This window comes from Corvus cornix, chromosome 20 (genome assembly GCF_000738735.6).
Source record: "Corvus cornix cornix isolate S_Up_H32 chromosome 20, ASM73873v5, whole genome shotgun sequence".
NCBI lineage: Eukaryota > Metazoa > Chordata > Aves > Passeriformes > Corvidae > Corvus > Corvus cornix.
The window spans coordinates 6,117,842-6,135,460 of record NC_046349.1 but is presented as its reverse complement, the minus strand read 5'-3'; the positions used below and the strand labels follow the sequence as shown (position 1 = coordinate 6,135,460).

At 50.2% G+C, this 17,619-nt stretch overlaps 1 protein-coding gene across 1 annotated transcript in view; it reads right to left on the bottom strand.

The window, feature by feature from the left end:
- Window positions 1–3,441: 3,441 nt before the first annotated feature.
- Window positions 3,442–17,619, bottom strand: part of JPH2 (junctophilin 2) — a 31,782-nt gene continuing 17,604 nt past the window's right edge. Inside the window, exons 3-6 of the mRNA XM_039563549.1 lie at window positions 12,268–12,386; window positions 8,118–8,908; window positions 6,883–6,980; window positions 3,442–5,969 (exon numbers count right to left, since the gene is read on the bottom strand). Of these exons, the coding sequence (XP_039419483.1) occupies window positions 6,900–6,980; window positions 8,118–8,908; window positions 12,268–12,386 (991 nt within the window). The 3' untranslated portion in view covers window positions 3,442–5,969; window positions 6,883–6,899. The remainder of the gene's footprint in view (window positions 5,970–6,882; window positions 6,981–8,117; window positions 8,909–12,267; window positions 12,387–17,619) is intronic.

Genomic DNA, 17,619 nt, shown 5'->3' with positions numbered 1-17,619 from the left:
TTAAAGCTCATTATTTCTAACCTCTGACCTTTCAGGGGTTGTTAACCTGGTAAAACACCATCTGGTTTCTTCAATTACAAACAAGTAAGTCCCCTGGCAGGAGAGGAGGGATCTGGCAGTTCTGCAGAGCACGGGAGTGACGGGAAGAATTTGTGAGTAGAGCAGAGGGGGGGATGGGGGAGGCAGAGGCTTGGGGAAGAGCTGATGGGAGAGTGGTGAGTGAAGTCTCTGGGCCTGAAGAACCACAGGCTGGCTGAAGCTCTGGCATTCCTCAGGGAGTTTCAGTTTAGGAGACACCACATCCACCACGTTTACCTGAGTTTGGCTGGTCCCAGTGACAGAGGCCACACAGTAACTGCCACTATGCAGGGCATGGATGGGACCTCAGCAAGGGTTATTTACTCAGGCAAAACACGAGTTTAACTAATTTATCAAAATCCGTAGTTAAAGCCCCAATCAGATTGTCTGCTTACTTTGTCTCTAGATTTGGGTGGTGGGAAATTTGGGGAAATAGGGCATCTATGCCTGTGTCAGAGGAGAGTGACCGTGCAGGTGGTTTTTTGGGAGAGCCTCTCCCTTATGATACTGGCCAGCACTCTGAAAGCCAGCCTGCCCCTGGGGCCACATTACAGATTAACCCACAAAATACCAGCTAAAGTATTAATTTTAATCCCTAAAATTTTAAACCCTAAAAAAAGGGATTAAAATACCATGAGGGCACCCAGCACCTCCCTGCAACCAGAACAGGCTTCTACTCTGTGGTACTAGACCTTGTTACTGTGATAAAATAGTGGTACCTTTAAATGAATAATATTCAGATCACCAAAGTGGATGCTGAGCAGTTGTTTAAATTTTTAAGAGCCACAAAAAATGGTGGACCACACATTAAGGAAAGAATTGGATGCGGCCCTTTTTTCAATCTGGTCTGGCCCAGCTGCTTCTTTGAACTAATTAGTTCAAGCAGATCACAATTAAAGAGCTGCTAATAAAATCTGGGGATAGTCCTACAGCAATATCAATGTAATCACTCACAGTTATTTGTTTATTTTGTAATTCCTGTTTCCCAAGGCTTCTGGAGGGCTCTTTGGCCAGCCCTGCCCACAGACCTGCCTCAGGGCTTGCACTCTGGGGTTGCTCCTCAGGACTCCTCAAACCAAGGCAGGAGTTCCAGGCATGCCCTGGGGCACACAGGATCAAAGCTTGCCAGTCCTGTGGGACTGACTTTAATTTACTAAAATACCCTCAATTTAGCAGTTAACCAGCCCTACACATTTCTGCCCTGCCAGGGTCTAAATGAAGACTTCAATGGGAGGGCATTTCCTGTGCCCCAAATCTGGGGTGCTCTCTGCCCCAGGGAGGGAATGTGATGGCAACACCACAGGTCCCTGTGCTACGGGTGATGGGCAGAAGTATTAAGGACACTCTGTGCTTTATAATTGCTGAATTTTCTTCAATAATCACCTTATGAATTGGGCTCTGAGTGTGCTGTTTCTATAGAGACAGGGGATGTTGTGAGTGCACCAGTGGTCGCTCGCTGCTCTTCCAATAGGGAATCAATGCCTGAAAACACAAGCTGGGAAGCCTATAAAAACTTTACCCTCTTCAGGAGAAGGCCCTGGGATGGTCCTGGTGCTCACATGGTTTTGAGGTCCTCAGCAAGGGCCCAGTGGGCTCCGAAGCAGGCTGATCCTGTCCTTGTGAGCACGGTGTGGGTGGTTGCTCAGTGGAAGTAAATTAAAAGTGACTTCTTCCAGCAGTGCCAGCATTTCTGGCATAAGAGGACAGGAGAGGGTGGCCACAGTAAGGCCCCTTGCTGCCAGCCCCGAGCTGGGCATGGGATGCCCTTGCTGGTGGTGTCTGTTCCCTGATGCATTAATGCTCCTGGGACTCAAGCTAGCTTCCTCCAGGAAGGGTCCTAAAGCAAAGGCGGTGGTGTGGAGCCAGACCCATTCCTTCCTCCCGGGCCAGGAAGGAGCACAGGAACCCTTCTGCACATTTCAGCACCTTCTCAATGTCAGGGTCACCTTCACCCCAGCTCTGACCCTTCTACTTGTGCAAAGATGAGGACCAAAAGAGAGGGTTGCTCCTGAGAGCCCCCATGCCCCACAAGAATGGTGGAGGACAGCATGGCTGTCCCCAGGATGCCTGAGCAGGTCACTGTCAAAGGACACTGGGGCTCAGATTGCACCTTTCCTCACACCAGTGGAGGGTAAGGCTCCTGCCCTTCGACACAGGATCAGGCCAGTGCCTTTAGCCTGGTTCTCACATATCAGACACCTCCCTGCCTGCACTTGGGGACACTTGGCTGAACACTGTGGGGAGGTTATCCCTAAAACCAGCAGCTATTGAGGCAGAGAGCCCAGCACTGTTCCCCCTCCCCTGGGGAAGGTGCAGGCTTTTTGTTCTGCCTTTATTAATACTTTTAAAGCAATGTGTTATTGCTTCAGCAGCAGGCCCACCTTCCTCCCGGCTGCCTCTGATACATGAGCCAAAGACCTGCTCCATTCATCAGCCTGAGATTTATGAGGTGCACAAGGCTCCAGTTACCCTGTTGCCCTCAGCTGATGAATGAGATGTAGCTGGTTCCTTCCATACCAGAAGCAAAGCAAGCCCAGAGGAGAGTAAAGCCATAATTTCATCAAACTCAGCTGCTTAGGTCTCTACCAGGGCATGAAATCTTCTGCCACGAGACCCCTCACACCCACAGAAGCTAGGGGCAGCACTCCGGCCCATGAAGGCTGAGCCTGCGTCCCACCAGTCGCTCTGCACAGTCCGGCTTTGTTCATGTGAGACACTCCAGAAATAGAAAAAGGATTGAAGGTTTCAGCTACTCTGGATTCCTCAGGCCCCAGGGCCCTGCTGCCCTGGGCTGGTGCTGGGCTCTGGTCTTCCATCCTCCCCCATAAATGACCCAGCTGCCATTTCCCTCTACCTCGTGCCTGGCTTTCCTCTCACCCAGGCTGTTTTAAGAGGCTGAGCGAGAGGATGGGGCACAGGCAGTGGAGAATCACTCCTCCCCAAAGCCAGGAGGAGCAGCCAGTGACACACAGCTCGGAATGAACTTGGCAGCAGCCCTGGGGTCGGGAGGCAGCAAAGGGACCTGTCAGCAGCCCTGGGCAGGCTCTGGGCCAGCAAGCTGCCTTTCCTCCTGGCCCTGTGCAACCCCTGCCAGAGGCCAGCACGATGGGAGCACATGGAGTGTGCTCAGAGAGTCGCAGGGTCCTTAAAGGCTGCCTAAAAGCAGTTAGTGAAAACAACTCTCTTTGCAAAGTACCCCCATCAATAAAAAAATGCAAAATTTTGAAACAGGTAATTAGGAAAAAGCTAAAAAATATCCCGATGCCACCAATGAAATTCTGCACTACTCTATCCTCTAAGACTGAAATGAATGCATCAACATGGAAAGAAACCTGGAGATTCCCCTGCAAAAATCCACACGGATAGAGTGAGCAGATAACTGTTTATTATTGCACATAATCCAGCAGAACAACCGACAGAAAACTCTGGACAGTAGTACACAGATTGTAGTAAACAGCTTGCAAAATCTGTGATGAAGGTATTTTTGTGTGAAGAGTGAAAGGTATCTGCATCTTTGTAAGACCTGAAAAGTATAACACAAAATCCTAGTCAGTTTTGAAAGCATGCAGTTTGAGGTAAATCTGGTATTTTGCATCTAAGAAAATGAAATCCCTAAGGGGCTCTCTCTCTGTGTATATATATCCATATCTCAGTGCAATATGGATACAGTTATACGTCACATAAAAGCAAATCTACCTACTATTCTCAGAAGGCTACTAGAAGGAAAGCACATTACCAAGTGCATATCACATGCATAAAAAATAGCAGGGGGAAGGAATTACCTTAGCACTGTTGAAAAATATCCATTTTTGTGCTTAGTGATAAATAAAAGCCCCTCAGGTCTCTCAATGGAAATTGTCTTGGTGGTGAATAAAAGCAGTTGGCATATTGAAACTGCAGAGTTGGCAAGCGAATGCCAGCAAATGGAGATAAAATGTCAAAGGCAGCAGAGCCTGGGGTTTGCAATACATTTATATTTAAGGAGAGGAAAAAAAAAAAGAAAAGAAGCAAATTGCTACTAAACTATGCTCTGTGGAAGTGTAGATGATGCTGCACAGCTTTCTCAGGACTGGTACAGCCACATGGCTTTTAGGAAAGGATCACATTCACTTCTCCCACACTTAATACCACATATTTGCTACTGTGGCAATGTTCCTGAGCTGAATAAGGTTAAAAAATAGACTTGGTTCACAAAGAAAAGTACTGAATTATTCTCACTCTCTTATGCCATAACTAGAGTAGATAAATTAGGCAGGTTTTGCCCCGTGTCTCCAGTGAGTGTAAATCCCTGTGTGTCTGCCACTCCGTCTCTGAAATCCTTTCAGGCTGACCTTTGAATCAGACCGGGCATCGGTTTTTTTCCTTAACTATCATTTCCCCATTCTTTCCAGTCCAACAAGGTTTTCCCACCCAGTCCTGTGCTGTGGGACTTCAGGATACACAGAGGTGCACAACCAACTATAAATAACATCTCTGATTATCTTAAAAAGGGATAGAAAATAAACATTGCTCTTAAAAGAAGGAAGAAACACGTCCAAGCACTCAGTCTCACACTAAACTGTAACTTCATCTGTGCTGACTTTCTAAGCTCGCACTGCCAAGGATCAGAGCAGATCATGGTGGACAATCTCCTTCCAAAGGTCACTCCCTGTCACAGATTTGGGAAAATCGGTGCAAATCACCCAGGCCTCTCAGCCTCGCACACACGAGCAACAGCCACAACTGCCCCACTGTACTCTGCCACTGCTGAAAGCCTGGCTGCTGCGTATTTCTGAGCCCAACACCCAAATAAACTGCAGTCACTCACATCTCTGCACCTTTTTCCTCTCAGGAATAAGGTAACCTCTCCCACGACAGCCACCCTGCATCCTCTGGCTGGAAAGTTGTTCGTTCAGTGCAGTGAGAGCCCAGGACCCCCCTGCAGCCTGGCACACCAAGGGGAGTAACCTGCAGGTGTACGGAGGCATTTTCAGCAAGAACCTCCTTGTCACTGTAACTCACAACATTTTCTTAGAAAAAAAGGAGTAAAGGGACAAATTCAGCACACCTTCCTTTCCCGTTACACTGGGAAGCCACCCACTGCAAGACGCTTCTGTGCAGAGCATTGTTGGTGGCAGGAGAGCACTTGGATGGTGCCTGGTCCCAAAACAGGCCCCATCTCCACCCAGAGCACCCCCACAGGCACCAACAGCCTTGGATCCACCAGTCCCTCACACCCCACCCCGCGGCCCCATCTGTGGTGCATCGGCCGCCACGGGCAGGACTCGGGTCACACTTCAACAAGCCCAATTTCAACTTGCTCCCCCTCTCAGTCCTCCATACATGGAAAATGATGCCAGGTGACAGGGGAAAGGAAAGACTTTTTGTTCATCCCTTCGGATGACTTCCAAGCATGGAGAGCAGCATCATCCACCCCGAGCCATGGCACAGCTCTCATGAGTCATTCTGGTTGCTGTATTGCCTCATCTCCATGCCACGGATGGTAATCTTTGGAAAATCTCCGACACCGAGTCAACCAAGGGAGTTACAGAACACATCAGTGTGAATGCATGAGACCTTCTCACTCATTTTCCTACAGCTACAGATAAATCCCCCATCCCTGGCATGGCAGGACAGTTGATGGCTTTGGTGAGAATAATTTAAGGCAACTGCTATTTTATACAAAGAAGAGGAGACCACAGTGCAGAAACCCTGGCTTTTCCTTGGTAGATTGTAGAGGCCAGCCACAGCCTGGGAGCAGGAAACTGAACTGATCTTCAGACGCTCTCATTTAAGGTTGATGTTTGCAATGCAACCTTAGGATTGTCCTCCTCAAGTCCTCCTCTTAGGTGTTTCCAGGTGGCTGAGCTTTAATCCTCGCCAAGGTCTGAGGTCTCCGCCAGCAGCAACGCCTGGCCGAACACAGATAAATGGGAAAGTCAAGGGAGAGCAAAACACATGACCAACACATTACCACCGCTGTCTGCAAGGCTTTCACCTGTGCAGGCTGAGTGAGACTAATAACATGACAGAAAGCAGTGCCCAGCAGAGCAGTTTTGTTCCCCTCAGGAAGGCAGCCCAACATCCCCACAGGGGCTTGGGAGGTGCCTCTTGTGTTATGTTCACATGAGGCTCAAGGGTCAGGTTCAGCCTTGACAGCGGATTTTTTTGAAATATTTGAGCCCAAGGTGACAAAAATCTTGTGCAAGCTCAGGACACATTCCTGTCTATAGGAGTCCCACAAGCATGAGAAACCTCACAAGATTTTATTGCCACCAAATCCAAATGCAAACCCTTACCCCAGTTCAAGTGGAAAGCCTGAGTGAGATCCAGTTTAACCTTATAGACGTTTTGGCTCATGTTTAGTAAAACAATTACTAAACCACAGTAACAACCACTGAAGAACTAGCACTGGTGCAATTAAAGCTGCAGATTTCACAATTTCATATTTTCTATGTATTCTTGCCTCTTGCTGGTCTGAGCAACAAGAAATACTACAATGCATGATTTACCTGGCAGCAGCCACGGTGGAACAGCAAATTGAAAGTGTTTCTTGAAGTGTATTTGCAGCAAACAAATTTCAAATTTAACATCACACACTCTTGCACTGGAAGTCTCACCCCATGAAACACGCCCATGGTATTGGGAAGGCAAAACTATATGATGCAACTGTATCCCACCAACACAGTCTATGTTCTTAATTCTGAGAAAATTTATTAAATAATTTCATGCAATAATTTTACTACATTTTATGAAAAGTGAGTCAACCTTAAAACATCCAGTGACATCTACAAATTGAGGATAAAATCTCATTCTGCTTCTTACCTTGTTCAAGAGGCTCATCATGTCAAAAAATGTACAAATAGGATGGCCAGACCAATGTTCAGTAAGATGACCATGCAGATCACAATTGTGTTAGGTCCCTGAAGGAAAAATCCGAAACAGAGTATTACACACCACAGCTCCAGGGGAGGAGACAGACACAGATGGATTCTGCTGTTCAAAAATACTGCAATCACCCCCTCCTGGTGCACTGAAATCTGGCACTTAACAACCAGCCTGAATTTCAAACTAGTGGAATGTTTATTCTATCCTATTCTTACTTCTTCCCTATAAATTCATTTGAAGAAGGTTAAATCAGGCTTCTTTTGCAGTTAAATTAGATTAAAGGAGACCCTGACCACAGGAACATGAACTGCTGATCCCATGTCAAGCTGCTCCTCCCAACTCCCTTCTCCATCCACATTGCCTGTGTTTGTAACATTGCCATTTTTAATATCATAGAATCATAGAATGCTTTGGTTTGTAAGGGGACCTTGAAGATCATCTATTTCCAAACCCCAATGAACCTATGTGAGATTGCTGTAATTTCAGACCAAAGTATTTCCAAGCTGTGCTTTTCTAAAGTCACATTGGAATCATTCACATCCAAAGGGCTGCAAGATGGGACTCAGAAGGCTAATAAAATGTCTGGGTTTCCAGCTGTATTTGCTAAGAGCAAAACTGAGTTTCAGTGACTGTAGTTTAAACCTGGGAAATTGGCTGGTGATTTAACACCACAGGTCAGCTCATGAGGTGCCCCTAGAGCAAAAAAAGTAAATGTAACAGGTAAAAGAGAAACACACTCAAGCTTTTCCTGTTTTTTTTCCCCCCCAAACTTTCACATCCAAGTTGGCTGGTAATGGGGTGGGAAAAGAAGGTGAGAAAAGTGCATAGAATCAATTGGAAGATGCCTGGTTTTGTGCAAATTTTGAAATACGATGTGTCTGAAAGCATATCTGCACAGGTAAAGAGAGGAGGTCAAAACGGGAGGGTTATGAATGTCAGACCAAGCACCCAGGGCAAGGCAGGCTGGGAAGGTGGCACGACAGGGGGATACCAACACTCTCCTCCAGCGGGCTCTATGATCCCAAAAAGATCCTCCAGGAACCACACGGGGCCCACTGCAGCCCCAGGCCCGGGAGGTCTGCATCCCTCTGGGTCCTGCCAGACCTCATGGGGAACAATAAAGAGAAGGCAAATGTGGCTCCCAGGGGGCTCCCAGGGATGCCCCACATCACCTCTTCGCACTCCTCCGCCTTCTGTGCTGCCACCACTGCCGCTGCCTGGGCCAGGCCACGCTTGGCCCCTGCCTTGGGCTCCGTCCGGCCTGGTGCCCTGGCCTCAGTCTTCCTGTCGGCCGCGGGCTCAGCCCGGCCCACGGCCCTGCGCTCAGGGCTGGGCCGCTGCTGCGGCTCCTTGGGGCGAGGTGGCTCCGGCTTGGCCTCCGCCACAACCGATGGCTTCTCCTCCCGGCCCTGTGGCGGGCCAGGGGTGCCCCCTCGGCGCTGGGGCTCCCCCCGGGGCTCCAGAGAGGGCGGCTCATTCTCAGGGAACTGCTCCTCCTCATAGTCCGTGGCGGGGGTGACCGGGGATGTCCGGACGGCGTAGCTGTGGTAGCCCTTGAAGAGCTCGACGTCGGGCTCGCGCGCCATGCGCTGCAGTGGCCCAATCTCCATCTGCTCGGCGGGACGGCCACGGCCCCGCGAGGCCGGGCGACTCTCACCCTCGGAGGGTGCTGGGCTCCCACCGCCTGCCCGCCCGCCTGCCTCGGCCCAGCTGCCCGGACGCAGAGCCCCGTCCTGCCGGGGGGCTGGCTTGGCTCGCTTGGCCTCGGGAGGGGTGGCGGCAGGGCTGGGGGCCGGGCTGGCGCGGGGACGCGGCTCCTCCTGCTCGTGGAGCTGGGGGCTCTCGGGTGGCGTGGGGGGCGGCGGGGCAGCCTCAGGCCGCAGCGCCTCCTCCTCCATGTTGACCCCGTGCTCCGCGTTCTCGATGATCTCCTGCAGCAGCTTCCGCTTTTGGTACTCGGGGCCTGCGGAGAGAAGGGCTGGTGTAAGGAGTCACTCTGGGGCTGGGTACCCCAGTGCCACGGCACCATCGTGGTTTGGCAGTTGTGCCCCCAGCACCAATGGGTTTGGGGACCACGGTGCGAGGGTCCAGGCTGGAGTTTGGGAGAGGAGGTACTCCCAAACCGGACCCTGCCACCAGGAGGAATTTCCTCTAGGAACAGCTGAAGGCTTCAAGCCTTATTGTGGGCTGCCCAGTTGGGAAGAGCTGAAGGAGTGGGCAGGAGCTGCAGATAAGGGTAAAGAAACAGTGAAAATCTGCAGCCCAGCTTCTTGTGGTCATACAGATGGGTCATGCTGGGGCTAAGGAGGATACGGCTCCCAACCAAGCTTGGGATTTTTTTATTTAATGGTTGGGAAATTCTTCCATGTGGCTTCCTTGGTGTCTAACAGCATGGCAACTTCACCAGTGATACACAGGAGACCAGTGTCATCAGGAAAGACAGGATCCCCAAGTGATCTACATGCCATCCCTCATGATGGGAAAAATACGTTTCTTATATATGGAGCAGGGTTGGAAGTTATAGAGCCCTCTTGTCTGCCCTGAGCTCCACAACAGCAGCAAAATTACCTGGCACCATCAGGAAGGGTGGCTCAGGGCTTCAGATTTCGTTTTGGCCTCATCTCACACACTGACTTGTGAGTTCCTAGCAACATTGCCTCACTTCAATTGTTAATTGTTCACCTATCATTAAATCTGTACTTCTTATTAACCCCACTGCAAATTGCAGCCCAGCCTGGGTCAGGGGAATTCAGACAGAGCCTGGCACTGAAGATATCCACCAAAATGCATCACCAAAAAAGTGGGAATATCTTGTGGAATAACAACCCTCCACAGTGTTCCACACACTGGGAGAAGGGTCCCCACACATCACCATGATGCTCATAGCAAGTGAGAATAAGAGCATCATGCTCCTACTGGGCTGTGTGAGGTCACAGAGCAGCTTGTTTGGAAGAAAAGCACCTCCTCTGGCCTCATTCTGCTGAACCCCAGTGATGCTAAGGGGTGCAGATGTACGGGGCTTGCTCTGTGCTCCTGAATGACACAGATCCTGGAGCCACACCATCCCTGGCTGCCTTGAGGTCCCTCCCTTCATCTCCTCCATCTCAAGGACTGATGCAGACCTGAGTCTGGTTGGGAAATTTGGCTTGGTGCTCCTTTCCCTCTCATAAGTCAGTGATATGACTTGCACACTGCTACCTCCTGTCCATGCAGGCAATGCCTCTGCTTGGAGGGGCAGTGGGGAAAGGAAGGCACTGATTTTAGCTGCTCTGCTCCGCCTGCACACTCCTGTCAACCAGCAGGTGACCCATTCAGGGCCATTTATTTCTGGCTGCAAGTGAGTTATTTGGAAGCCATTCCAACAGTTGTTCAGACTCCCCAAAATAGGCTGCCTGCAGCTCCAGGCTCCTTGCTCTCTCCTGCTGCTTTCTTCTCTTCCTGAATAATTTACAACACAAAATCCCCCAACTGCCTGGAGGGCACGCACTCACCTCCCCACCTTCATCTCCCAGCACATTTCACCAAGGGTTTTGGCTTACATCCTTTCCTCTGAGTTACTAGGGATGATACCCTAACTGAAATCCAGGGCTCAACAGTTACTAGGGATATGAGGCTTGCTGAGCAGGACTGCCTCTGCCAGACACAGCATGGTCTATCTGCCAGGATAGCAGGGAGAAATACAGCTACCAAACACTGCTAGGCTCTCCTGGCTGTGTGACCAGCAGCTCTCAGTCCTAGCAAAATCCAAGGCTGGACTGCTGTCTGTTTGTTCCTGGATGGTGCAACCATGCAAGCAGAGACATATTCTTGTGCACTTTGGGAATTCAGAGGTTTAAAAGAATCATAGAAGAATAACATGCATCAGGAGCTTAGAAGGCCACTAAGAGAGGCCAGGACCCAAGTGAGGCTCTACATAACAGCAGCAGGAGAATCCAGCACCTGAGGAGCCAGGAGTGGAGGTCAGGCTGCCCCAAGTGTTTTACAGAGACTGTTTCAATTGTCTCATTCAATTGCCATGGCTGGAAAAAATAATCTAGCTAGATGTCCAAAACCTCCCCTCAGGAATTCCAGTTTCCCTTGTCTCTGTGCTATAAATACCCCAGTGTGCAAAGGGTGAATGTAGAGCTGTGAGTGGCAGCTGGGGGGCTTATGTGAGGATCAAGCCATTGTTAAATGAAGTGCCACAGGCTGGCTCATGCCCGCACCCAGGTGCTCTGGTGTTTCCCCACTCACAGCCAGCTCCAACGGGCCTTGCTGGGTGATGGGGAGGAAGGGGCAGCCCTGCAGCAAGGTGTTTCCCCAGCTTGTAGGTGCAGCACAAGGTGAGAGTACAGGGAATTTAGGAAAAACTGTCAGCACGACTCTCCCCAGCCAGGCACCAGCTGTTAGCTGTTCCCATTTCCCACTGTGTGCCCTGTGCCAAGGTGTGGTACAGGAGATGCAGAGACACCGAAATCAGAGCAGGGGCAGGTGTCAGGTTTTGCTGAGCACGAGTCAACCTTTGACTTCTACCCCCAGTTTTGCTGCCGTGATAGTCCCTTCTGATCTTGCCTCAGTAACCATGGGACACTCACTCCAGGCAATAAAGCCAGATAATAAGAAAGATAGGATGAAAATGTAGGCTTCTGGAATTCTATTTTCTGCTCTCTTATTACCTTCCCTCTCTGTAAAGGGAAGTTTTCCAAGAAGAGCATATCTCTAGCTAACTCAGTCCAGGGAAAGGTAATGGTGTTCACAATGCTGCTTCTAATATTACATTTCCCATCTACTAATCCTCAGTGCTTGGTCTCACAGAAGGATCCTCCCAAGTGTCTTCCCAGCCAAATAATTAGCAGTGATGCTAACAAATGAATAGAGAATCAAGGAAATAGTATTTCGTATTAGCTGCTTTCTTATAAGATATTACAGACCCTAATTAGCAGAGTCTGATTGTTCTGAGGCCCCACAGGATATGGGTTTGTGAGTCAATGTGCAACACTGTTCCAAGAAAAAGCCACAAGGGATGTATCTACAGGAGAACTGCAGATAGCCCCAAGCTTGCTGCCTGTCCTGCCTGTTGTTTTGAGGGCTTTGGTGTGTGGAAAAACATGAGAAGTCGAGAAGCTGTGGGTTTTTTCTCCAGGCTATGGTAACACAGTGAGTAAAACAGTGGTGTAAGGAGGACAGCAAATCAGCCAGGGCAAGGGTCTGGCTGAAATTGAGCAAAAGAGGATTTAAGATAAACATGAGGGTAACTTGTGGAATTACGAAGTGGGTGAAGCACTTGAATGGATTCCCCATGGAAATTGCAAGACCCCTCTTGGAAGATGCCTCTGATCCTACCTGGCTGGTAGAAGTCTGGGGAGAGCTCCCTGGCCATCATTCTGGCTATGCCCGATTCATTGTTGGCTGCCTGAGCTGCCTGCTCAGACCCTTCAGCCTTGACTCTGGCATGAGCCGTCCTGCAGAGAGAAGAGGGAAAAACAGTGAGCGCTCTCTGAGCCAAGGTCATCGCAGCTCACCCAGCAAACACTGGCTGGCACCAAAATTGAATCAGCCCATCTGGCATAACAGCACTCAGAACTTGCCCACGTGACCCAAAACCCTACACTCAGGGAGAGAAGAGCAGATTTTCAACGAGGAAGGAGCCCAGATACTCAAGGTGGAAAGGTTGCACATAGGGAACAGGGCAGGTGTATTTGCAAATATGAGTGCGTTCCTGTGTTGCAGTGAGGCAGCAGGTGCTGCAGAACGGGCTCGTTGCTGTGCTGCTCAGAGGAATGACTGAAGCATCACACAGGCATCTTTGGTGGCTGAACTCCTCCATGCATCACCAGTCCCAAGCTGCTGCACCTCGCCAGAGGCAGTGTGCCCCTGCTCAGCACATAAGACAGGTTTTACCCCAAATTTCTCTCTTGTAGCTCTCCAGCAAACAACATGCATTGTCCAGGGGCTCCTTTACTCGCTGCAGCCTGAGGGGCTGACCTCATCAGGGCTATTCTCTCCCTCTCAGCTTGGCTCTCTGAGTCCTCTCCACTCTTTCCCAGCACATCTCCTCCTTGCTCCATAGGGCTACAGGCTATGGGGGTTATTTTACTGGCCAGCTGTCATATTCCTCACATACCTCATGCTCGGGGCCCTGTGATCTTTTTGCTAAAAGCAGGGCTGGCTTTACAGCCCAGCTGCTCACAGTCTGGGAAGGAGCTGACTTCAAACAGCAAGGTTGCACCTTAAAAATAAGAGCGGGTGAAGCACAGTATATGCAGCTGCTTTGTAACACTCAAGTCTTGCTGAGAGCTGCCTTCCCCATGCTCTCACTGTCATATTTTCTGAGGCTCCCCATATTCCCTGTTTCACATACAAATCCACATATTTTTGTGTGATAAGCAGTTAGCATTCCTCAAACACCAATTCACCCCAAATTACAACCTTTACTGTGGTCGTAGGGTATCTGATGAGTCCTTTTCAGATTCAGGTTGGTATCTGGTCATGTCTTAGGACAAAAAAGGAGGAAAGATGCAGTTCTCATTCCTGCAGTGAAAACACTCCAGAGGAATTTTTGGACTGTTAGTCATGAAATAAGGATTGATTCCTTCCCATTAAACTAAGATGAAGTAGGCAGACAAGACAAGCTGAAGTCTGAATACTCAACAGGTGCAATGAAAAGGTGATAGAAATGCTGTTCTGAGACCCTTACAAGAGAGAAGATGCACACATATGACATTCTGAGTAGCTCCAGGGAAAGAACTAAAAGTAGGGCATCAATCCCATCTGATACAGGCAACAGTGTGACTTGACAAGGGGCCAAAAACACTCTTCAGAGCCTGCGATAGAGAAGAGAGTGCAGAGCTGCTGTGGCTCAGCCTGTCCCTCCCTGGGATGACATCCCACTCTGCTGGAGCCATGATTCACCTCACTGCCCACACTCACATGTTATCTATCTCCCCACTTTCTCTGCAGGCTGAGCTGCCTGGGATTGCAGTCATTCTTGGTCTTTTTATCCAAAATTACTACAGCTCCTGAAAAACCCAGAGACGTGATGAGGCAGAAAACAGCATTTTTAAGCTGCTGATTGCAAGCAGGGAGTCTGAGCCAGTTCTGAACAGAGAAAGCACCTCCTTTTTTGGTAACATATAATCAGCGTGATTAATTCCACTATAATCTGGCAGGGGCCAGGGGGGATGAGTCTGTGCTCTCCATGCCTGGGGGATCAGAGTGGGCTGGGTGTGCTGTGCCTGGGGCACACAGCCTGCCTGGCGCCAGCCCCAGGGAAGAGGCTTGCAAAGGGAGGATCCAGCTCTTCATCCTGGCAGGACATGCTCCAGGCTCTGCCTTTGTCCTGCTGCTTCTGGAGGATGAGATTCACCATCAAGAGATAAAATTCTCCCTTTCAGTTGCTCTCTGAGCCAGGCAGATGCTATCCTGACCAATTCCCAGCCAGACAATCAGCCAGCTGGCTCCAGCTGGGGGAGCAGCAGGCAGCTCCTGGCAAGTGCTTTCCTCAAAGTAGCTCCCAAAGAAGTAGTCTGAAGTGCACTAGAGGTGGGGTCTGCTCTCACTAGTAAGGACAGAGCTGAACATGTCACCAAGTGGGTGCAGATGGCTCCTGCATGCTTCAGCCCTCTCCCAGCACCTGGGGGCAACACAAGAGAACAGCCTGGGGATGATGGAGGTTACGAGGTAGCTCCCAATTATGCTTTTCTCCTGCTGGAGTTTTGCTTTCCTCTAGAGAAACTGCTGGATGCTATTTGGCTGCAATTCCTGCAGATGAAGAGATGGCAAGACCAAGAAAATCCAGCCTGGGTTGCAGAGGCTCAGTGAGGACGCTCTGGGTGGTGGGGAGCTGAGCCATCACTGTGAGACACCACGGCCTCAGGGGTAGCAGGGCTCTACAATGAGGGGTGTGAGGCCAGGGACACTCTGGGGCAGCTCCCGGGCTGCACACAGCGGTGACAAGAAGCTGAGCAGCACAACTTTGGCATCCTGCACTGCCCCCATGGCACCTCTCACTCTGTGGGACACAGCTGACCTCTGCTCCTGTCCCCCCTGCTTGAAAAGTCATCCAGAAGTGTTTGATTGTGGGGGGCTATGGTCAACACAGCTGCATTTTCAAATCTGGCACGTCCAGCAGACCACATGTTGGCCCTGTCAGCATCCCAGGAGAGCACTGCTCTCCCAGCCAGCAGCCTGGCCTCAGCAGGAATGCTGATGCCCTGTGCTGGGTCGCTCTGTTGCTGAGATCATTTATATGGCAGCAGCCAGGTGATGAATGCTTGGCTTTCAGAGACATGGTATGGTGTCTTAAGTACATCTTCCCTGGCTGAGCTGCACATCCCCAGCGCACCTTGGGAAGGCAGTGCTGCTCAGAGCCCTCCAAAAAACCCACACTGAGGGTTTAGTAGCACTGTGACAAAGTCCAGCCTAGAGGAAAGGGGCCAGCCATAACAATAACATCTAACTGGCCTCGAGTATCCCTGAATTTATTATTTATCCATGTGGCTGGCAGAGCCTGGGAGTTCAGCACAGAGGAAAACTTGGCCCTGGCAGCAAAGCAGGAGACAAACGCCAGCCGCCCTGGGAGAGCCCAGTGCACGCAGCACAAGAGCCTGTCCCATCCCACGGCCTGGGGTCTGCCAGGAGCAGGAGTTAAGGAAAGAAAAAGCCCAGGGAGGTTTGAGGGTGTCAGGAAGGTGATTTTCAAACCTCAGAAGTGAAACGTGCAAGAGGAAAAATTTCTTCCAAGGTTAAGATCTTCTCAAAAAGCAGAATGAGCTTTCACAAAAAGGAAATGCCAGCCTTGATAAATTTGATGCTATTCAGGCACACTTTAATCAGGGCCATACTTTTTTTATTTACTGCTGTTGTGTTGTCAGCTCCCAGTACCTCTGCACTAAACAGCCCCTGCAAAAACCAGCAGAGGAGAAGTCTGGAGATAGAGGAGCTCAGCGGGAAACTGAAACAGAGACCATGAGGCGTTAGAGCAGCCAGCAGCAGAATCCAAAAGACCCTTTTCAAGGCAGCACTGGAAAGTGAGCCACGAACAATAAACACATCCAGCTGGAGGAAATAAACACAAAGAGGGGACTTTACAAACCCACACCGGCGCTCCCTGTCCCAAAAGGCAGCACTGCCAGGATGAGCACTTCCCAACTGCACTCTGAGCCATCTCCCTGGGCAGTGCTATTAAAAATAGCTCCAGTGAATTCTTTGCAAGGAGGAGCAGCAGCCCGGTGCCGAGCTGAGGGGAGGCATGTGGGCAATGTCTGCAGCCCCTGTCCCAGCCCTGCTGCCACTGCCTCCCGCTGGATCACAGCGGCTGCCAGGCTTCACATCCCAGCAGGACGGGAGGGTTAAATGCATATGCTGCTTCATTTGCTCCTCTGGCATGGCTCTAATGCTCTAATCGTTTTTGTACTAGTGCAGGACAGAGCACCACTCCTGTCCTTCCTGGCCATCTCCCAGAAACACTGCTGAATCATTCCTCCAACTGCTGCTAAAATCCCCCGTGGACACACGAGCCGCAGCTGAGCACCGCGCTAACAGGTGAGGCCCAAACCGAGCCAGCACGCCCGTCTCTTTGGACAGTTTATGTGGTTTTGCACATCCACATTGGATTAGACGGCAAATGAAATTGGAATTAGCAGGGAATACTGCAAATACCAGACAGGGCTGAGGTGCCTGGGGATGCAGCAATAACCTTGCAGCTAGAAATAGGGGAACAGTTCAGCTGTCTACCTTCACATTTGCTTATTAGGGGAATAACAGGCCTGTCCAGCACTGTCCTTCCTTCTCCAGGGTCTCCCTTCTCCCATTGATTCAGCAAACCCTGAGCAAGGACCAACTGAACACCCCTCCAACCCAACCCATTCTATGATTGTTGCCATTCTTGGTATTAGGAGCTGTCTAGAAGACCATTAAGCAAAAGTAATTAATGAGTCAGTTCTAGGAAGAGAGTCCTCTGCTAAACTCCTCTCTCCTGGAAGCTGGCTTTTCCACTCCCAGCCAAATCCCTACTCCAGCATCCAGCAGGAATCATTCTGTCCTTCTGAAGAAACTTAAAATAATTGTTTGTCTTGGCAGGAAGGGAGGGAAGGGAGATCACTCAGAAGGGATCAAGGGAAAGCTGGAGAAGCATTTTTGTTAATGGCAACACGGTCCCTTCTGTGCTCACATTGTGAAGGCCAAGACGACTCAGACCTGACCAGCACACACCTGGGCTGGGGCTGGGACTGGATGACATTTAAAGGTCCCTTCCAGAATTCTATGATTCTACATCCTGACTAGGACAGAACTTTCTGGCTTCTCCATTTGACACACCATCTTCATACTTGTGTCACCTATATGGCTGGAGCATCCCTTTCTTCCTGCTCAGTCCCAATCCATCTCCTTTGTGTCTCTCCCTCTGCCTCCACCTGCATGCAGATACCAGCAAAACTCTGCTACCCTCATTTGCCTGTAACCAGCCCATGGGACTGAATATGCCTCTTCAGTCCACCTCTCATGCCACTGTCCCTGCCCTCAGCCAAACCCATCTGTCCCATCCCATGGGTGTCCTGCCCTGACAGACAGCTGTACCATTCACCTTCCTTTTGCTCTTTTTGTTCCATCAGTCACATGAATCTACCCACTCCACTTCCACTCTCACATTCCTGGGGTGCATGAACCTTTGCTGTTTTATAATATGGACTCTGCACC